General features: G+C 38.8%; 12 protein-coding genes across 12 annotated transcripts; 7 read left to right on the forward strand and 5 right to left on the reverse strand.

Moving 5' to 3' along the window:
* Nucleotides 1-118: 118 nt before the first annotated feature.
* KQ657_002804 (RNA-binding GTPase) lies at nucleotides 119-1,681 on the reverse strand (the record flags this gene model as incomplete). The annotated part of the gene is made up of 1 exon (XM_043193551.1): nucleotides 119-1,681. One exon carries the CDS (start codon nucleotides 1,679-1,681, stop codon nucleotides 119-121), a length of 1,563 nt encoding a protein of 520 aa, XP_043047388.1.
* A 498-nt stretch (nucleotides 1,682-2,179) lies between these two features.
* Nucleotides 2,180-2,803, reverse strand: KQ657_002805 (uncharacterized protein; the record flags this gene model as incomplete). Its single annotated transcript, XM_043193552.1, has 1 exon — nucleotides 2,180-2,803. One exon carries the CDS (start codon nucleotides 2,801-2,803, stop codon nucleotides 2,180-2,182), a length of 624 nt encoding a protein of 207 aa, XP_043047389.1.
* Nucleotides 2,804-2,842: 39 nt separating this feature from the next.
* YND1 (apyrase) lies at nucleotides 2,843-5,070 on the reverse strand (the record flags this gene model as incomplete). Its single annotated transcript, XM_043193553.1, has 2 exons — nucleotides 2,843-4,795; nucleotides 5,065-5,070. 2 exons carry the CDS (start codon nucleotides 5,068-5,070, stop codon nucleotides 2,843-2,845), a joined length of 1,959 nt encoding a protein of 652 aa, XP_043047390.1.
* Nucleotides 5,071-5,780: 710 nt separating this feature from the next.
* ERV46 (Erv46p) lies at nucleotides 5,781-6,974 on the forward strand (the record flags this gene model as incomplete). Its single annotated transcript, XM_043193554.1, has 1 exon — nucleotides 5,781-6,974. The coding sequence occupies one exon, from the start codon at nucleotides 5,781-5,783 to the stop codon at nucleotides 6,972-6,974; it is 1,194 nt and encodes a 397-aa protein (XP_043047391.1).
* Nucleotides 6,975-7,047: 73 nt separating this feature from the next.
* On the reverse strand, nucleotides 7,048-7,875 carry MRPL17 (mitochondrial 54S ribosomal protein mL46; the record flags this gene model as incomplete). The annotated part of the gene is made up of 1 exon (XM_043193555.1): nucleotides 7,048-7,875. One exon carries the CDS (start codon nucleotides 7,873-7,875, stop codon nucleotides 7,048-7,050), a length of 828 nt encoding a protein of 275 aa, XP_043047392.1.
* Nucleotides 7,876-8,449: 574 nt separating this feature from the next.
* Nucleotides 8,450-10,438, forward strand: KQ657_002809 (Nrd1 complex RNA-binding subunit; the record flags this gene model as incomplete). Its single annotated transcript, XM_043193556.1, has 1 exon — nucleotides 8,450-10,438. One exon carries the CDS (start codon nucleotides 8,450-8,452, stop codon nucleotides 10,436-10,438), a length of 1,989 nt encoding a protein of 662 aa, XP_043047393.1.
* A 289-nt stretch (nucleotides 10,439-10,727) lies between these two features.
* RTC4 (uncharacterized protein) lies at nucleotides 10,728-11,786 on the forward strand (the record flags this gene model as incomplete). The annotated part of the gene is made up of 1 exon (XM_043193557.1): nucleotides 10,728-11,786. One exon carries the CDS (start codon nucleotides 10,728-10,730, stop codon nucleotides 11,784-11,786), a length of 1,059 nt encoding a protein of 352 aa, XP_043047394.1.
* A 277-nt stretch (nucleotides 11,787-12,063) lies between these two features.
* On the forward strand, nucleotides 12,064-14,466 carry FOL1 (trifunctional dihydropteroate synthetase/dihydrohydroxymethylpterin pyrophosphokinase/dihydroneopterin aldolase; the record flags this gene model as incomplete). The annotated part of the gene is made up of 1 exon (XM_043193558.1): nucleotides 12,064-14,466. One exon carries the CDS (start codon nucleotides 12,064-12,066, stop codon nucleotides 14,464-14,466), a length of 2,403 nt encoding a protein of 800 aa, XP_043047395.1.
* Nucleotides 14,467-14,688: 222 nt separating this feature from the next.
* On the forward strand, nucleotides 14,689-15,282 carry GIS2 (mRNA-binding translational activator; the record flags this gene model as incomplete). The annotated part of the gene is made up of 2 exons (XM_043193559.1): nucleotides 14,689-14,697; nucleotides 14,722-15,282. 2 exons carry the CDS (start codon nucleotides 14,689-14,691, stop codon nucleotides 15,280-15,282), a joined length of 570 nt encoding a protein of 189 aa, XP_043047396.1.
* A 371-nt stretch (nucleotides 15,283-15,653) lies between these two features.
* Nucleotides 15,654-16,280, reverse strand: CYP6 (Peptidyl-prolyl cis-trans isomerase cyp6; the record flags this gene model as incomplete). Its single annotated transcript, XM_043193560.1, has 1 exon — nucleotides 15,654-16,280. The coding sequence occupies one exon, from the start codon at nucleotides 16,278-16,280 to the stop codon at nucleotides 15,654-15,656; it is 627 nt and encodes a 208-aa protein (XP_043047397.1).
* A 257-nt stretch (nucleotides 16,281-16,537) lies between these two features.
* KQ657_002814 (SF3a splicing factor complex subunit) lies at nucleotides 16,538-18,076 on the forward strand (the record flags this gene model as incomplete). Its single annotated transcript, XM_043193561.1, has 1 exon — nucleotides 16,538-18,076. One exon carries the CDS (start codon nucleotides 16,538-16,540, stop codon nucleotides 18,074-18,076), a length of 1,539 nt encoding a protein of 512 aa, XP_043047398.1.
* Nucleotides 18,077-18,249: 173 nt separating this feature from the next.
* KQ657_002815 (bifunctional DRAP deaminase/tRNA pseudouridine synthase) lies at nucleotides 18,250-20,040 on the forward strand (the record flags this gene model as incomplete). The annotated part of the gene is made up of 2 exons (XM_043193562.1): nucleotides 18,250-18,254; nucleotides 18,333-20,040. The coding sequence occupies 2 exons, from the start codon at nucleotides 18,250-18,252 to the stop codon at nucleotides 20,038-20,040; spliced, it is 1,713 nt and encodes a 570-aa protein (XP_043047399.1).
* Nucleotides 20,041-20,987: the final 947 nt, after the last annotated feature.

Below are 20,987 nucleotides of genomic sequence, written 5' to 3' on the forward strand. Positions count from 1 at the left end.
CTGTAGGTAGAAAAGAATGGAGTAACATATACAATTTATTTTTAAAGCACTTTTGGTATCAACCTACTGAAATTGAGTATCAAAGTTTCCTGCATATAACATTATACATAATATACTACTAATTAAGTCCAAAGTTATCACCTAACAAGCCATCTAAATCAAATTCTTTAGCCCATTCAGTTACTACGGTAATCTGTGCCTGTTTTGGGGGTTCCTTTTCTCCTCTCAAGGAACTCTTTGGCCCATCAATGTTCTCAGGAACATCTCCATCAGTAGCCTTGGAAGCCTTAGGTAATGTCCACCCAATCAAACGACCATCTCTCCAATCGGTAATGATGGCCATGGCTGCAGATTCAAGATTAGGAATACCGCCACGGCCTAATCTACCTTTATGTCTGGCAACATGGATCAACAATTGTTTACAGAAGTCGTCCAAATTACCAGAGGGAATCGGAGGAAGTCTATAGTATTCCTTTAAGCCGTCGGCCATTCTTGGGTCCTTAGCAAACTTACGTAAAAGAAGAGTGACAGCTGGGACGGGGTCAATGACTTGTTTAGGAGGAATAGCTGATAATAACACCAACTTAGCAGCTTGTTGAGCACTAGATAACTTTTTGGAATTGATAAACTCTTCGGGGAACACTATACCTGGAGAGTCGAGGATCTTTAACTTAGAGTCGATCTTGACTTCTCTTAACGATGTAGTGACTCCAGCTTGGTTCCCAACGGGACAAGCGACTCTGGAGGAGTTCCCATGTCTATTAGTTAATGCATTAATGATGGATGACTTACCAACGTTAGGGTACCCTATAACACCCACAACGATGGACCGTTTCAAATTTGATTTGGCAGAATATGATTTTAAGGCTTGTAACAACGTATTGGCAGTCATTTGGTTCAGTAAGTTCTTATTGAATGATGAGCTATTGGTGGCGCCAGGTGATGCCTTAATAGGAATAGTAGGGAACGACAGCTTCAACACATTAAGCCATTGGTTCAATACATCTGTTGGAATCAAATCAACTTTATTCAATACCAAAATCAATCTCTTGCCTGCTGATTGTAACACAGCCTGTTCCACCTTTCTTGATCTGGTGGCTTCAGGGTCTCTGGCATCTAAAACATACAATACAACATCCGAGGCTTCTACCACGGTCTTAAAGATCTTATCGTACGCCTTTCTTGACTTCTCCAACTCAATGCTTAACTCATTGAGTTCGTCGTCGTTGTCATCTTCCACATCACTCAAGTCGTATTCAACCACAGACATCGACCCTTCGTCTTCGTCATCGTCATTATCTTCGCCTTCATATTCTTTAGCTGCTTGTTGTGCTGACTCCAATAAAGCAGCCATTCCGTTGGATCCATCGTCTTCATCTTCGTCTTCATCATCATCCATGTCCATGTCTTCGCCTCTGGCTTCACGTTCTTGCTTACGCTGTAACTTAAGCTGCTCGCGCTTCTCCTGTTCAGCCCTTCTGTTGACCTCTAACTCTTGAATGATCTTGTCTTTGTAGGGGAAACTAGCTGGAATACCTGGGTCCTTCTTGTGCTTACTCTTCCATGTGACATCTTTCTTGGATAACTTTCTTTCCTTACGGTGATGAGCATTGACCTTCTTCTTCAATCCTTCCCGCAACCGGGTGGACATTCTCTTTGACTTAGGCTTCTTAACTCTCATGGTTACGGTCTATCGGGAATACGTGGTGGTAAAGAGTTCATGTTAACTAAAAAAATTCTTTGAGATGGGCTCGTCCCAAAAAGGAAATGGTGATGCGATGAGATTAGAGGGGGGGTGGGATTGAGACCCTTGTACTACAAAGTAGTGCACTATGATAAGATCAAGGAGTCTTGAACTTTATGGTATAATACGGGTCAATGATCTAATATATCAGCAATTTTGTACATATAAGTGTACCGGTGATTATTATATCAGCCACTTTAGTATATCACTTTGTATTTTTGGTATTCTCCTGTCAGTATGAAATATACACCGTCGGGGTATATTTCAGCATAGTTAATGCTGATATATAATACGGGAACTCGTTTCTCTAATTAAATTGTTAATATCACGGTCCATGAATGGTTATATACATTAATTAGTTTATCCGTTCATTAACATTTGCAATAATTATAACCACCAATAACTCGTGAATACCAAACGAGTTAACCAAAAATACTAATACTGTCCGTTCCGACGATAAGGAGAACGAACACTTGAATCATAATCAGAATATTCATCTTGATTCTTTAACACTTGCTCTTTATGACGACTCTTCTCTACTTTCTGAGCAACGAATTTATGACGAGGAAACTGGACGGTTTGTTTAGTTCGTTTGGGAACAAACTTCTCGTTAGAACGAACGACTTTAGTAGATTCAATCTCTGGAAGATTACTATCATCACTGCCACTATTAGCACCATTTTGGCTCTGGCTTTGACGAATGGCTTGGAGTTCTGTGATTTGGCCAGTTTCATCATCATAGATTTCCTGGGTCGGCAAATAGGAGTAAACTTTGCCATCATCATCAACCTGTTGAACCAATAAACTTGTTTGACTCGCCAAAAGATGTTGAAGCAAGCGATACTTCAAGTCGTTCTTTTGCCTTCTAAGTTTATGAGGATATTTGAACACCATATACTCTGCTGAATCTTTTATATCCTTGGCGGTTATAATCAACTCATACCGCTCTGGTCTTTTGTTTGATTTGGCTGTAGAAATTAACTTGGGTTGCTCTAATGCCATGGTTAATGTTATAATAAACGATAAAAGAATTAAAAGTCGACTCATTACTTGTTTCATGTTGATTGGTGGCAAAGAATGTCGTGGTGCTGTTTCTTCTTAATGATCTGGCTTCTTAAAAATTTTTATTGACCCAGACGAATTACTCCGAGGGAGAGCATCGAACGAAAAGTTCTTATTCTTGAACGGTATGAAAGGCTTATTAGCAAACGATCTGACATCAGGAGTCGTTGTTGTTGTAGGCATGAAGTCTTGTTGTAAGTTCACTGCTGATCTTGTTCTTAATACGCTGTTATCGTCGTACGGTAATACTTTCCCCGAAGGATTAGTCCTTGTGGTAGTCGCAGTATTACCTGGATCAAAGAGCCCTTCTTCAAGAATAATAGCATCATCTCTTGGAAGAAATATGTAGGAGTCTACCAAACGACTGACAAAGGGAACTTTAAGTATACTATGTCTTAAAACCCCTTTCAACTTTCTTAATCTTAAATTCTCTGTGAACTTATAAAGAAATCCTACCACCAAAATTAGAACCACAATTATGAATATAAAAGATGAAGAAGCAGTAGTAGAAGATGTTCCCCCTAAATAGTAACCTCCCATTGGATCAAGTTTTGCAGGTATTCCACCAGGAATAAACGGTTTTTGGGATATTGGTGGTGGATATATACCAACTTGTTTCACTTGTGAATGTTCTTTTTCCTCTTTTAACTTTATTTCAGATGATGCATAAAGAAGAACTTTACCTAAAGTCCATGATAATTCTTCCCCATTAACAGAATTTGCTGATTTGAAAGGTATATGAATTTTATCCAATTTCTTACCTTCTTCATCAACAGTACTATCCTTAACATCAACACCTAGCCGAGGCACTTCGAACCCTTCATGCAAAATATTAATTACCCATGAAGCCTTGAAACAAGCATCCTTTAAATACTTTTCAGGATCAAGTCCAGAATAATGACCATTCTTAGAGTTCTCCAACACAGTATCCCATTGACTCTCACAATATAACTTCACCTTTTCATTAAACAAATGGAAATTATATTCACCTCCACTCTCAAAGATATCATTTGCTGTATACCAATATTCACTTATCCCTATAAATTTGTCCTTGTCAAAATTGATACTGGGACCATGTACACCATTGAATAAACATGGCTCGTCAATACATGGTTCATCTTTCATTAATAAAGGGTAAATCGTCTTAATACAAGACCCATAGTTCCCCGTACCTTTGAATGTATGTCCTTTATAAGTGGAAATGGCTCCCTTAGGCATACATGCATCGGAGATATCCATTCCTTTATTATGGTTATCTTCCTTAGTATGGATCAATTGCTGGAAGTACCGTTCTCTGGCTTTATTAGCACCAAATCCTAGCCATGTTTGTACAAATAACGACCATTCACGTTGAGTGCCGTCTTGTAAACGTAAGGCTACTTTAGATAAGTCTTCTTGATGCTTCTCTACATCTTGTGGATTGGAAGGAACAAACGCTATCTGTTGCAGTGCCCCTCCCATATCCATAAACCCTAATGTATCACCACCATTACCCGTCTCAAACAGGCCCATTAAGTAGTTAAGTCCTAACCATCCATAAACTCCCTCTGTCTCACCATCGATGACCTGAACAAACTCCTGACAACTGGGTAGACTGTACCGAGTGTGCTTTCTTATAGCTCTACACACTTGGTTCAACATAGCGTGTTGTTTCTCCAACGATAACAACCTCATCCCAGCAGTACACTGAATAAACACTGGTGTCTCAGGTATATGATCTGCTGGTATGATTTTCTCAGCAAAATGAAACAAGGGAGCATAGTGATCGTCCCAAATTCCTTTGATATTATCAGCATAAGACGATAAACCTGGTGATGTTTTCTTAGACCAACCGTCCTCGTGTTCTATCTTGGGCAATGACGATGAAGATGAGCCTTCATTGTCCCATCTATATACTTGAGCCCTTGATCCCAGTGATCCAGAGTCTATCACCAATGCGTATCGTACCATGGAGACACGATAATGTGGAGCAATACAATGACTAGTTGTCTGTGGTTGACTATAAATAGATGATTGAGCAATTACTCAATAGCGTAATCAATCAAGATCTGTACATAATAGTTAGTACAAAGAGTTACATATGTACGGATGTTATTTTGATAGCAGGGTTTTTATTATGACATACGAGGTGTGATTTCCGAGGTAACGTAATGAATTACGAGATACCGGAGTCAGGGTGGTGTTACATAAACAGTTTAGTTTGCAATGATGCATAGCAGTACCTTATGAACACTCAAATATATTTTTAAAATCATCACCACCATGTTTGAGTTGCGTTAATTGAATATTGTACTAATAACAAGCTATTTGGCTTATAGGTATAAAATCAAAACTAAAGTTTCGAGGGTCAACCCGAGGAATTGACCATCCAAAGACAAGCGCGAACTCTGAAATTATAGTCCTCTTATATGAGATCCGAGGGTACGTTGTAAGTTGATATCTACTAATACAACTATCGTTATTAAGTATACCACCATGATGTTGAATACTGTGAAATCGTTAAAAATGACTAACAGACCATCACTGTTCCTAACGTAGTGTAGAAGACTTCTTCTGCAAATCTGTGTACAATACTCTCAAGAATAACTCTAAGATCAACAACACCCACTAATTCATATCAATATCGTAAGACACGCAACATTAGTAACGACAATGAATATAGGACATACATTTTAAGCCTACCAGTTCACATAGTGGGTGTTGCTTCACTACTCTATACAAAATGGATGGTATTCTTATCACATAGAGCACCGAGAACACACATTGAATTTTTTTTCATTGAACTACGTCTACAGCAGTTATACTCCACCAGTTATGCTACATCTATACTGTTGCCATACTATCCGCAGCCGTATCAACTTTACTGTTCCATATTACAGTTCGCCGTTCCAAGTTCTCTTTTCTGTGCCAAAATGCGACATGAAAAAGTACAGCCAATAGTTAACACGTATGGCCTCCTTCTACAGCAGTACAAATGTCAGCACGACAATCCAAGTTGCTTTCGCTAGATGCGTTTGCTAAGACTGTTGAAGATGCCAAAATCAAAACCACTTCCGGAGGTATCATCACCTTAGTGTGTGTGCTTGTGGTGTTGATGTTGATTAGAAATGAGTACACTGATTATACTACGTTAGTGACTAAACCAGAATTGGTGGTAGATAGAGATATCAATAAGAAGTTGGATATCAATTTAGACATCACATTCCCCAACTTACCATGTGATGTTCTTACTATGGACATTTTGGATATTTCTGGTGAAGCTAAAGTGGATATCTTGAAGTCTGGGTTTGAAAAGTTCCGGTTGGTTGATGGTCAAGAAGTGGCCGACGAGACTCCTGTGTTGAATGGGTTGAACGTTTTTGATTTGATCAAAACTGATGATCATTCTGGCCCTTGTGGATCTTGTTATGGTGCTTTGCCACAGGAAGGTTACTGTTGTGATACCTGTGAGGCTGTTAGAGTTGCATATGCTAATAAAGAATGGGCCTTCTATGAGGGGAAAGACATTGAACAATGTGAACTGGAAGGGTATGTTGCTAGAGTCATTGAACGGATCAATAGGAAAGAGGGGTGTAGAATCAAAGGAACTACTCAAATCAATAGAATTCTGGGTAACTTACACTTTGCTCCAGGTGCCTCTCATACTGCTCCTGGTCAACATGTCCACGATTTATCTCTTTATAACAAGTATAAAGAAAACTTCAATTTTGATCATGTGGTTAATCATTTGTCTTTTGGTAAGGATCCAGAATCAGATTTGATAGACTCTACTCATCCATTAGATGGTCATAGAAAGGATATCAACGAGAAGTATCATTTGTATTCTTATTATATCAAGGTTGTTGCTAGCAGATTCGAGTCTTTGAACAAAGCTAAAACTTTGGAAACAAACCAATTCTCAGTCATACAACATGATAGGCCTTTAAAAGGTGGTAGAGATAAAGACCATCAACATACCTTACATGCTAAGGGAGGTATCCCTGGGGTTTTCTTTTACTTTGAGATTTCTCCATTGAAACTTATTAACAGAGAGGAATATGCCAAAACTTGGTCTGGCTTCGTTTTGGGGGTCATTAGCTCTATAGCTGGGGTTCTCATGGTAGGAACTTTGATCGATAGATCTGTGTTTGCTGCCGAACAAGTTATTAAAGGTAAAAAGGACATGTAATGTCTGTACGTTCTTTTATATAAAAATTCTATTTACATGATTATAATTATTATTTCTATAGATATTTCCATCGTTAAACATCATTGAATAAATGTTTAACATCTTCATAATATGCACCCTCCAAGTATTCTTGTAATTCTTCCTTTGCTAACCACATAAACTTGGTAGAGTTATCAACTGGTGCAAACTTTCCTGCTAATATATGTGACTTGATGAAGTACTCCTTCTTATTTTCTGAGTGATGCAAATGACATGGAGTATTGGAAACATTGTAGTAATTAACAGTTTCGCCGCCAATGGATTGAAAGCCAGTTTCAGCCAACTTATGCAAGGGAACCTTCTCTTCTCTAGACATTTCAAAGTTAGGTAAACTCCACTTGTTACCATCTAAACTTATTACCAAATATAAAGTACGAGCCAACTTTCTTTCCAAACTAGTCAAGTCTTTAGTTTCGTCTGCTTTGGTGATTCTGGAATTAGGAACAATCTTTCTGGATAAATTATCTGAAGATTCGGCAGCAGTTTCATCTGCTCTTTCGACTTCAGTGGAATATGTTTTAGGTAACTTAAGTTCTTGTTTGAACCGACGATCTCTTCCTTGTCTAATCTCCGGTCTTCCATTGGGAAAGTCCACATTCGGATTGTTGAATACTGGTGCTGGATTCAATTCCTTGAACATTTGTTCGGAAATGGTCCCATCCTTATAATAATACCATTTGGGGAAAGTCCACATTAATCTCTTCCATAATTCATTGTTGTATTTATAGTACTGTGATTCGAATGCTGTTAACTCTTCACTGATGATCGGGGTACGAGATATAAGTAACGTAGATGATACTACTGGCTTCAAATCTGTGGAATAAGCCCGCAAGCTAATCCGCCCAAGTATCCTACCCTTCATAGTTATGCTACTACAGGTAATATTTGTAGTAGTACTACTACCTCACTGCTTGTATGAGGTTAAATTTTTCATCAAAAATTTTCAAACGAATCTCGGTTTGCGCACGACCTAAACTTTATGTTGCGGGTAACGGCATTTTTACTTGTCTATGTTTGTGTAATTTGTCTTTTAAAAGTATAAATATCGGACGACAATCCCCTTGTTTTTTTTCTGCGGGCAAATTTTGCTTTATAAAGAAAGACACTGAACGTTTTCTTTCTTTCTAACTTTCATTCTTTCATTCCTATTAGTAACAATATTAATACGTGGGATTTGATTCGTCGTTGATTTGATCCAAGTTTATCTGTGAGTGAGTGATATTTTAGTAATATTTCCATAGTTCTCACTATTAGTATATTACAAGTTTATATTTGGAGAGAGTTGTTGAAAGGGATAGATTTCCGTATTTTGTCTGTCTAATTGCAACAAGACTCTTTCTGCTCGTATTATTTTTTTTGCGTTTGGAGTTTTCTTTGCTGTCATAGACCTTTTTTCGTAATTAGTAGTCTATCCAGAAACAAAAAATATCAACATTATGTCTGTGGTTGAACAATTTGAAACAATTCTCAAGGAGATTCCTACTTTGAAAGCACCAGGTGTAAGTGGGTCCCGTATTAAGAAGTTGACGGAGTTAGCTGTACAAAATGTTGGAGAAGAATCAAAATTAATTGCTACATTGTATTCCAATTGTAAAGCCGTGCCTTCTGCTTATAAGTTAAGTACTCTCTATGTGGTAGATTCCATTGTAAGGGCTTATGTGGATGCCAAAAAACCTGAAGAGATAATTGATGCCCTGGCTCCTGAAGGAACTTATGCTGCTGGTGCTTATAGAATAAGCGAATTAATTGAACCTTTAGTGGACGATGCCTTGGATTTAATGGTTAGCAATAGTCAAAGGATCAAGGTTAGTAAATTAGTGGACATTTGGGAAAGGGCAAAAACTTTTAGTCCCGAAACCTTGAAACGTATTAGAATTAAGCATTTTGCCTCTACTACTCCTCCTGGATCACCTCCACCTTTACCAAAAGAAGCATTGCCTGCAAAGCCTTTGTCACCACTGGTATCTACTAACTCATCGAAAGAACAAGAATCTAGTACCATCTTACTGGCTCTTGCTTCTTTAGCCAAGACTAACACTAACACAAATGTACCAACACAACAACCCCCAAGTAATGTTAGATCTCCACCCCAAGATGCAAATGCAATTTTGTCACAATTGTCTGCTATGGCCAATAACAGATCTCAATCTCCACCTTCGAACTCTAATTCTGGTGGTAACAATCAAGATCAAATTCTTAATATGTTAAAACAGATGCAACAAGGTGGTGGACAGGCAAATTTACAGCCCCCACAACAACAGCAACAGTATCAAGCACCTCAAATGCAAAATCAATACCAACAACAACCTCCAGCTAATCGCGGGCGTGATCAATATGGTGATTCTACTGGTGGCTATGCCAGAAGGAACAGATCCAGATCTCCAATGGGTCGTGGTGGTAACAACATGGGTAGAAGGGAAAGATCACCTCCCAGAGGAAACAATCAATACCAACAATATCAACAAGGGCCACCTCAAGGACAATTCCCACCAACTCAAAACTTTCCAAATGATCAAGGACCCGGACCAGATGGTTTCAATGGTGGAGTTCAATTTGGAGAAGCCAATACTCCTGGTACACCTCACTATCGTGCTAGAAATGTTGGATTTGATCAAACTTTACCTCAAGGGTCATTTAAGGTATTATCGAGAACTTTATTCATTGGTGGTGTTCCTCGCAATATGGATGAAGGTGCGTTATCATCTGTTTTAAGACCTTATGCTGAAGTTCAATCAATTATTTTAAACAGTGAAAGGAAGCATGCATTTGTTAAAGTTTATTCCAGAAGGGAAGCAGAACAAGTTATTACTCAATTCAATAAGGATGGATCCTTACCTTTAAGAACACGTTGGGGTGTTGGGTTTGGACCAAGAGATTGTTGTAATTATCAACATGGAATTTCCATTATTCCAATTGCTAGATTAACGGATGCTGATAAGAATTGGGTTGTTCATGCTCAATGGGGTGGTACAGGAGGACAGCCATTAGTCAGTGGTGTTGTTATTGATGAGCCTGATATTGAAATTGGAGCTGGTATTTCTTCCAAGTCGATGTCGAAGAAGATGCCTACGAACTCTGCCAGAAATGGACCTAAATCAAACAAACCTGGTGAACCTGATGAAAATTATGTTAAGACTACATTAATTCCCCAACATCAACAACAACAACATCATCATCAACCACAAAATTTTCAACAGCAACCACCGCAATTTGGAATGCAAATTAACAACAATCCTATGGGAGGAGGAATGTACCAAAGTCCTCAACAAAGGTTTGCACCTATGAATTCTGGAGGTTATCAACAACAAGCAGGTATGCCACCTTTCATTGGTAACCAACAGGGACCTCCTCAACCTCAACAACCAGATGCTGCCAACTTGAATGCTTTGGCCAACTTTTTCCAAAAGGGTAATATGAACCATTAATCTACATAGTTTCAATCAAACCATATATATATATACCAATAATTACGTTATCTCTGGTAGTGTAAGTTTACCCAAGTTATTTAGAATATAATTTCGCATTGTAAGTGGGTCTCCTTCTTTCCACACCCCAACACCAACGTAGACAGACATGCCCTTCAATAGCAGCAGAAGCAGTAGTTCTTCTAAGAGCAATTCCAGTAGCATATTTGAAAGGGATTCCCCGGTCAAGAAGTTTGGGAAGAAGCAATGGGTAAAGATCTACGGACCTCCTTCAAAGGGAAAGCGACCTATGTTTGATTGCAACCAGTCGAATAAGCGACCCAAGTATGATACAAAGCTTCTAAATGAAGTGCCTGTTGTTAAGAGGAAGAGTAACATATTAGGTGGTGACGATGACGATGACGATGATGATGATGATGATGAGTTTCTTATTGATTTCAATGCGCTTTCTTCCCCGGAGAGAGGAAGTACCAATAATACACTGAACAGGTCACAATCTGCTACTAAGCCAGAGTCTGCTGACGTGTCACATTCTGATGAGTCAGAGTCTGTTTACAAGTCACAATCTGTTGATGCGCCACTGTTGGCCGTTGATAATTCAAAATATGATAGGTCAGATTGTGATAGGTCAGATGTTATCCTGAAGATTGCAAACGATGGCTTACTTGCTACGCTTCATCTTTCTGACGCCGAACAAGTACAAAAAGTCAAACAGAAGTTCTCTAGTTACAATTTCCCCCAACCTTCTTCGTTGAAGTCGGAGCTAAAGCGAAGTGCTCAACGTCACTTGCCTTTGATAAAACGAATACTCCATGGGAAACATAAAGTGTCGATTTTCTACGACATGGCCAAACAGAAACAAGCTGCCTCCGAACACCAGACTATCACCAACGTAGAGAAGCTAGACATTGATTGGAGACAATTCTGTGGAGGTTATTATGGATTTAAGAGACAATACTACATTGCATCAGTGATTGAAAATAGTCTACGGAATACACTTCGGAACTCTGAGAGTCGAAATAGAACTATAGAATATTGGACTATTCCTTCCTTCACGGCTTATGTGCTTGCCAATGAAGTGATTATACGTTTGGTCATGAAAGACATGGCTTATAACTACGATCAAGCAGAAGCTTTGGTGCTAGAGACTTCCGAATATGGATACACTGTTTCTGACACCATTGACTTAGATGATGACTTGGAAATTTCGGACAATGATGATGATGATGGTGCTGCTGGTGCTGGGACTGGTCACTTTGAGCAAACCATCGATGGTGTCAAGCTGAAATCCACTACGGTTACTTCCACTACAGGTTCTTTACTTGAAGAGTTGTATAATAGTGATTGAAAATGTCGCATTACATCGTTTTGATTTTGCGTACTACCACACAGATAAAAGGGGAAAATGGAAAACTTTTTATGCACGACATTTTTTGATAAGACTTTAATAGTCACTAACTATTACAGTATTGAGTTTGAAGGTTCATTAACGTCGGACAACAGATTCTGTTGCTGTCGAAATAAACAAGATTGGACCAATCGTGAAGTCACTACGCCTTTTAAAGTCGGTGGTTAATCCGACACAATTCAAGATTCAACATCATTATTTGTCAACTACTAAACCCATGTTACAAGATTCTGTGTTCATCAAGAAGTTAGCAGCCACGACTAATATTGGTAAAGATGCTTGGAACAGACCTACACCCCAGCCAATAAATGTCTCTGTTGAGTTACGAACAGATTTCCGTAAGGCATCAAAGTCTGATAATTTGAAGTATTCATTGAATTATGCAGTTATTTCAAGAAATATCCTGGAATTCTTGAAGGCCCATGAGCATAAGAACTTCAAATCTTTAGGTAACATAGCTGAAGCAGTGAGTGCTGTTGTTCTTGATGAGAAACGTGGTGGAGGACTGAATGTGAAAGTTCTGGTTCAAAGTACCAAATCTGAGATCAGAGCTGATAGTGTTAAATATATTGCTTCCAGATCAAATGATAATGAGATTGTTGAAAATGATGAGATAGAAGTTAATGGGTTGAAATTGCTTACTATTATTGGTGTTTTCACCTTTGAAAGATTACAAAGACAAATTGTGGATATCGACTTAAATTTACAATTGGAAGGATCCACTTCAACTTCAACACCTATAAGTGAAATTATTGAAAATGTTGTGTCCTACGTGGAACTGTCCAACTTTAAAACAGTGGAAGCTTTGGTATTCAAAATAGGTCAATTGATCTTTCAATTTTATGGTGAGAAGATGTCTACTATCAATATAAAAGTGACCAAACCAAACGCAATCTCATATACAGAAGGAGTAGGTGTTTCTTCTACTATGACTAGTGAAACGTTCAAAGATTCTACACCAATTGAGTTTACAACGGAAGGACAGAATCAAACTCAATTACATGGCTGTTCAATGTTTAACTTACCGACAGATACCTCACCCATTGATATTAGTAAGGATCATACAGCTTATATTGCCTTTGGATCAAATAAAGGTAACCAGGTTGATAATATCAACAAGGCGATTCTGTTACTTGAGTCTTTTGGTGTCAAGGTGTTGGCTACTTCAACCTTGTACATATCCAAGCCCATGTATTATTTGAACCAACCAGACTTTTTAAATGGTGTGTTAAAAGTTCAATTTTTAAATAAAAGTCCTCATGATTTACTTTCAATTATCAAAGATATTGAATATAATCACATCAATAGAGTAAAAGAATTCGACAACGGTCCAAGATCAATTGATTTGGATATTTTACTCTATGATGATATTACCATGAATGAACCAGATTTATGTATACCCCATAAATCTATGCTTGAAAGATCCTTTGTCTTACAACCACTTTGTGAATTGGTTCCTCATGATTTATTACACCCCATTAGTGCTGAACCTTTGCATAATCATTTGAGACAAGTGTTTCTGAATCAACCTTCACAATCATTACAAGAGTCCAACCGTCTCTTACAATATGTTCACTTACCAAATTATACCACCGATGAAAATCCATTGAAATTTGATCATTTGCATAACCAACACCCAACTGTGGTCATGGGTGTGTTGAACATAACTCCTGATTCATTCAGTGATGGTGGTGACCACTATAATAAACCAATAGAAGACATTCTAGAAGCAGCTGAGAATATGATTCAAGATGGCGCTACCGTTTTGGACATTGGTGGGGTTTCAACTAAACCTGGAAGTGAGCCACCTTCAACAGAAGAAGAATTAGCTAGGATTTTACCAGTGATTAAAGCCATAAGATCATCATCTTCTAAATCAGAAAAGTTATCCAAAGTCATTATCTCCGTTGACACCTATAGAGCTAAAGTAGCCGAGGAATGCTTATTAGCAGGTGCCAATATCATTAATGATATTTCCATGGGGATGTATGATGATCAAATGTTCTCAGTAGTGGCTAAATATGGTTGTCCTTATGTTATGAATCATACAAGAGGATCTCCCAAGTCAATGCTGTCACTCACAACCTATGAATCAAATACAAATGATGATATTGTTGAATTTTGTATTGATCCTGTCAAAGGAGATATGGAATTAAGTTACCCACCAGATGTCAGTAATTTGCTTACTGGGATTGGCCGGGAGCTTTCACTCCAGATGTTAAAAGCTTTTGAAGCAGGTGTTCGTAAATGGCAGATCATTGTTGACCCCGGGATTGGATTTGCTAAGAACCTTGAACAAAATGTTCTCATTATAAGACATGCTTCCCATTTCAAAAAGTATTCAGTAATGGTTCGTCATCAAGATGAGCATCTGTGGAAATTAACTCAATCATATTTAAGTTTCAACGGGTTACCCATGCTTTTAGGACCTTCAAGAAAGAAGTTTTTGGGTACTTTGGTTAAAGAACCTGCAGCTAGTCGTCGTGCTATTCCAACGGCTGCTGCTATTGTTGCTTGTGTCGAACAAAGATCAGACATTGTCCGTGTTCATGATGTTCATACCGTCAAACAAGCCATTAGTATTGCAGATGCCATTTATCGGGACGTCTATAGTCAATAATCTTAATAATAGTCAATAATAAAACCCAAGGATAGAAGTGATATCAGATATGTTTGTGTCACGTGCGTTGTCACGTGATAAACTGCGATTCGAGAAAAGGAAAATTTTTCCTGATGAAATATTAAGCAAACTTAAAATGTCACCGGGTAAATTCAGACTTTGATCGATAGCTTTGAATATTTTATCGAGTCGTTGTCGAGGAGTTGTTGTTGAAGTTTGAAGATGGCTGCTGTTTTCCCAAGAACATGTTACAAGTGTGGTGAAGTTGGTCACATTGCTGACGCTTGTCAACAAGAAGAACGTTTGTGTTACAATTGCCGTAAGCCAGGACATGAATCAAGTGACTGTCCTGATCCAAAGCAAACCACCCAAAAGCAATGTTACTCCTGTGGTGATGTTGGACACGTTCAATCTGACTGTCCTAATCAATCCCAAGGTGCCAAGTGTTACAACTGTGGTCAATTTGGACACATTTCCAAGAGTTGTCCATCTAACGAATCTGCTGAAGGTGTAACTGAACAACCTACTGCTGTTTCCTCTGCTGCTGCTTCCAAGCCTGCTGCTGCTTCTGCTCCAAAGAAGTCCTTTGGTGGTAGTAAGTTTGCTCCTAAAGCCGGTACCACTTGTTACAAGTGTGGTGGTCCAAACCATTATGCCAGAGATTGTCAAGCTGGGCAAGTTAGATGTTACGCTTGTGGTAAGACTGGCCATATCTCCAAGGATTGTAGCTCTGCTGCTGGTGGTGAACACACTAGTGCTAAGACTTGTTACAACTGTGGCAAGTCTGGTCACATTTCTAAGGATTGTGACGCTTAAATGATTTGATTGTTAAAAAGATCTTCCTCATCTTTTGTCTGTGTATTTACAACCTCCTGTTTGTTGTTGATTGTATAATGTATACTAGTAAAAATGTGTCTCTTCAGATCTTGTAATATGACCTTTGGGAGAAGTCAACAACATTGTGATATCCATCAATGATACACCATTTATGAAGCTTAACATATGCTATTTCTGTTTCTTCTTTAGTTTGATATTCCATAGCCTAGACTTCGCTGGGATTGCTGGTTGCAAATCACTTAGGCAGTTCTGATAGTTCCAAATCTTCCAAATATGGTGATCAAATCTTCGAAAGTGGTAATGGTGTTTAATTTCCCAATAATTAATGTTTGTAACGATTGATGAATGTTTTAGGGGGTGGTTTCATCCAATAACTGTAGACTTGACTCATAATAATGCATGTTGCTTAGTTGTGCAATTGATGGTGACTCAGTGGAGAACATTACTGAATTGGGGACTTTAACGTCTGAAAAAGGATCATAAAGAATATGACAATGGGTTATTCTTATGAGATCATCGACTTTACTACTGTTCAACTCTTGAAGCGTAGTAAACCCTTCCATGACTTTCCCAAATGGTATTTGATTGGTTGATGCTTCATATTTCACACTGAGACTGATGGTAAATTGAGATCCTATAACCCCATCTTCATTCACTAGGAAAGAAACAATGCCCACTTCACTATGATCATCATCATCAGTAGTAAGCTTCAGCTTGGTCTCAGGAGTCAAGTAGTCACCAACAGTTCCATACGGTGAAATATCCAAGTAGTGGTTAATGGCAAAACATGGATCAGCTTGTGGGTAAACTCTATTCCCATTCAGCACCAAATGGTCTTTCTCAAATGAATGGAAGGGAGAAAAGAAATAGTAATTTAGCTGACAAAGCTTAAGGAAATTGAGACTTAAAAGTGGTTGGGTTTTATACCATAAATCTATCACAATATTACCTTTAGTAGTTTCTAAGAGAACACTCATTTGGAATTCAACCCTAGAGGTTATGGCAGACAGAGTCAACAAAATATTCAGCCAGAGTCACAGAAAGAGGCAGCCAGAGATAGACTTCACTTTATAGTACTGTCTATGGTGTTGACTAGTATTGGCCAGTACTGTCCTAAAGTAGTACTGTATAGCACTGACTTGGAGTGCAACTATCTTGAAGTATGATAATTGTGATATAATTTATCTCTTCGCACAATCAATCATCAAGTGGCTCCATCTACTGCTGTCCCCCCATGTCGAATATACTAGAGCATCAACGACAACGACTTGAAGAGATAGAATGTATAGAAGAAGCCATCAGCAGTCGATTACAACGGAACCCTCATCTCGTTCCGGATGGTAATACCAATGTGTTGTTACCCAGTAAACGACAGAAGAGACCATGGAACGAGATGATGCAACAGAAACATGAACTCAGGTATTTGAGTCAGCAAATGATGAACAAAGGCAAAGAAGTCAAAGACACTAAGGAATCATTGAAGGAAGAATTCATTAACGAATTAGACCAATTGAATGATCCAAAACGAACTTTTGCACTGTTTGATGAAATGTTTCAAGATCTCCAATCCAAAGCTCAAGCTCAAGCTCAAGCTCAAACATCAACAGATACCCATAGCGGCAGTTTGGCAGTATCGTATCTGATGTATTCCAGTACTCCTAAGAGTGAATGGATACAGTCGTCGTCATCATCATCATCGTCCAGTACCAGCAAAAGAACGAAGAAGAAATATATACTTAGTGAAGCAGCTAGCCATATTGATCTCAATGAAGTGTTCGCCTATGAAGAAGGCTCAGGACGATATCTTGACTTGAGACTATTCTATTCCTGGTATAGAGACCATATTGATAATCAATCCACCTACACTGAATATCTATCTTTGTGGTGGGTGTTGCCATACAAGAAGGAGAAGAAGGCCGATGGTTATAATGAATACGTTACCCAACTTTATACGTATTTGATTGACTTTTATAGGAGGAGTCACCCTTTGAATCAGATACCCCCAGAAGTCCAGATAAATGACCACGACGGCAATGACCTGGAACCAGTTGAAGGGGCGAAGATCTTTTGTGGTAGTTGTAACAAATGGTTTACAAAACAATCTGTTTACCAAGGACATTTGACAGGAAAGAAACATCAAATGAATAAAGTCAAACAACTTGAACCTATCATAATGTTACTCGTCACAAAATATCTTAATGAGGAACGAGGAGCCACCATTACTCACCATGAGCGGTTGCCACTTATGACTGATCGAGAACGAGAACTCGAACGTATCAACAACGAAGGGTATGGCTCAGAATATACCAGTGTTGATGAGAACGATGAAGATAGAATTGATAGTGATGAAGAACTTAAGAACAAAAATGATGACGATGATGAAGATGACGATGTGAACTCAAAAGATCTTCCTATTGGACCAGACGGAAGGCCAATGCCCTTCTGGTTGTATCGTTTACAAGGGCTTCATCGATCATTTGAATGTGAAATCTGTGGTAATGTCTCGTACAAAGGACGGTTGCTCTTTGAGAAACACTTCAATAACACCAAACATCAACAAGGGCTCAAGTTCTTGGGTATTTCAGAAGACAAACTTGTTCTATTTAAGAACATAACACTGATCTCCGAGGCGAATGACCTCTGGATGCAAATCAAAAAGCAAAAGAGACTTGACGCCGCAGAGTTGGAAGAAGCTGTGGAAGTCGAGGATAACGAAGGTAACGTTATGTCCGTCAAAGACTATAACGATCTAAAGCGACAAGGCTTATTGTAATTATACAGGTAAAGAGTTGTATAGAGTTGGATAGAGTTGACTAGAGTGTAAGTGTAAGCTTGAATGTTTCTATAGTGCGATGCAAAGAAAAGGTGTATACAAAACACATGGTGGGTCAGACTGTGCGAAACAAATTTATACCTTCTTCTTTGATGCGAAGACTGGTGCTCAGAATGTCGTTAGAGGTCCCCAAAGGTATTAAGCGAACAAGAACATCGTCTCCACCAGCTGTCGAGAATGTCGTCGTCTCCACCAGCACGAAACCACCCCGAGGAACCAATAAGAAGCGAGACGAGAATGGCTTCAGAGTTAGACAACAAGTGCTTGATAAAAAGACTATGACGGTGTTTGAACAGTTAGGCGGAACTGCAGGAGCTGAACGGAATCTGGCAATAGAGGAAACCCGAACTATCCAGGAAGATGAGGCGGAGGGAGCTCAATACACCGTTGAAGGTTCACTACAAAAGGTATCACCATATTTTTTTACCTATTTGACGTATTGTAAGATGAGATGGAGAGATCGCAACATTCTCGATGTATTCACTACTGAGTTCCGGGACCGAGAACCGAGGTACTATGAGAAACAGATCATTGAAGGGTACGTGACCTTGAACAAGAAGGTGGCTACCTTGGACTCCATAGTCAGAAATGGGGATTTGATCTGCTGCAGAAGTCATAGACATGAACCAGCAGTTACTTCACAGCCAATAAAGATTGTACATGAAGACGACGATCTCATAGTTATAGATAAGCCTTCAAGTATACCCGTGCATCCCACTGGTAGGTTCAGATACAACACCATCACTAAGATCCTTCAACATAAGTTTGGTAAGGTGGCTCATCCATGTAACAGACTTGATCGTTTAACCAGTGGGTTGATGTTCTTAGGTAAGAATTCAAAGGGTACCGATAGATTTGTGCAACAGATCAAAGATAGATCGGTGCGCAAAGAGTATATCGCTCGGGTGAAAGGATGTTTCCCTCTAGAGGAAATCAAGGTGGATCAACCCTTACTGACGGTTTCACCTAAGCATGGTTTCAATAGAGTAGACTTAGAGAATGGTAAGGAAGCATTAACTGTGTTTCAAAGAGTTTCCTACGATCCAGAATCTGATACCACGGTGGTAAAGTGTATGCCATTAACTGGTAGAACCCATCAAATCAGAGTACATCTTCAATATATCGGGTATCCTATCGCCAATGATCCCATCTATGCAAACACCTATGTATACGAAGAAGACTTTGGCAAAGGAAACACCGGTTCAACAGAAAAAATATTGGAAAAATTAGATAGAGTGGGCAAAACTGTCCCTAGTACAACTTGGATTCATCCTCAAGCCGATGGTCAAATCAATTCCGATGAGAAATGCTCAATATGTGAAATGGAATTGATGTCTGATCCAGGGCCAAATGACCTACAACTCTGGCTCCATGCCTATAAATATGAAGCTCACGATAAGTCGTGGTCTTTCAATACTGAATATCCTGAATGGGCTTTGACACCACAACGAAAGTTTATGAAGTTGGCTATTCAAGAAGCAGAGAAGTGTGGTGAAACCCAAACCCAATATAACGTGGGTGCAGTACTTGTTAGTAATGGTGAAGTAATCTCAACAGGACACTCAAGAGAGCTCCCAGGTAATACTCATGCTGAACAGTGTGCATTCGAGAAATATTTTGAAAAGGTAGGTAAACGAGAAGTTCCTCACGGAACAGAGCTATATACTACCATGGAGCCATGTTCTCTAAGATTAAGTGGTAACCTTCCCTGTGTTGATAGGATCTTGGACACGTGTATCAAGACAGTGTTTGTTGGAGTCAAAGAGCCAACGACTTTTGTAGAGAATAATACTGGCTATGGTAAGTTATCTTCCAAAGGTGTGGAGTACATACATATACCTGGCTATGAAGAAGATATCTTAAGAATATCCACTAAAGGTCATGATAAAATAATCGAACACTAATTGCTATAGAATAGACATGACACCATATAATAGAATACACATAGCCATATAGATTAATTATCAACTAGCAAAAGGAATCTTCCATAGTCTGAAGTCTTATCTCTTATAGCTCAATTTTGTTACCTAATTCTAGTTGTTAGTCCCGCACACCAGATTTTGGGCTGGTTTGGGTGCAGAAAACACAAGAAGTAACAGTCTGAGCTGAAGTAGTGTGCTCTCCTGGGGTTGCGCATGCGGTGGTGGTAACAGTGATTATTTCAACGTGGAATAAGAAGTAGACATTGGAATAACGGTTACAATTCCATTAGAATCTGTCACCGTTGTAGTTGATTTAATGGATAAAGAGCCTGTTTGGGTAACTGTGACAGGAGAAGGAATTAATAAAACATCAATTTGAGTTCCATCTATGAAAGTACCACTGATGCGAATGTCCTATGACAAAGGTTAGTCTCTCTGAGAAGGTTATTCAGCGTGAAACTCGTATGATCTATACACTCAAGAAATCGTTTTCTATTTTTTAGTGATCTGACTCTAAAATGCTTATCACAAGATTGACTCATTAAATTGGATCTAACTCTTTAAACTTTTTCTCCGAAGATTAAGTATATGAGGGAACACTAATTTATGAGAAAAAACTACTTAAAAGCATTAAAAATCGGAAGTTGTGGTTATATATTACTAGGATAAACAAGTCTTTATGAATCTCGCCTAAGCTTTAAGTGAGAAGTTAGTGTATAGTTTAATTTTAAAGCTGTTTATTTAGCTTGTTAATTATATAGGATCATCACATTTTAGGGTTTCGGTGTGCGGGGCTCTTGTGTTTTAGGGTTTCGGTGTGCGGGGCTCTTGTGTTTTAGGGTTTCGGTGTGCGGGGCTCTTGTGTTTTAGGGTTTCGGTGTGCGGGGCTCTTGTGTTTTAGGGTTTCGGTGTGCGGGGCTCTTGTGTTT

Source organism: Scheffersomyces spartinae (genome assembly GCF_019049425.1).
Source record: "Scheffersomyces spartinae strain ARV_011 chromosome Unknown scaffold_23, whole genome shotgun sequence".
Classification (NCBI taxonomy): domain Eukaryota; kingdom Fungi; phylum Ascomycota; class Pichiomycetes; order Serinales; family Debaryomycetaceae; genus Lizanozyma; species Lizanozyma spartinae.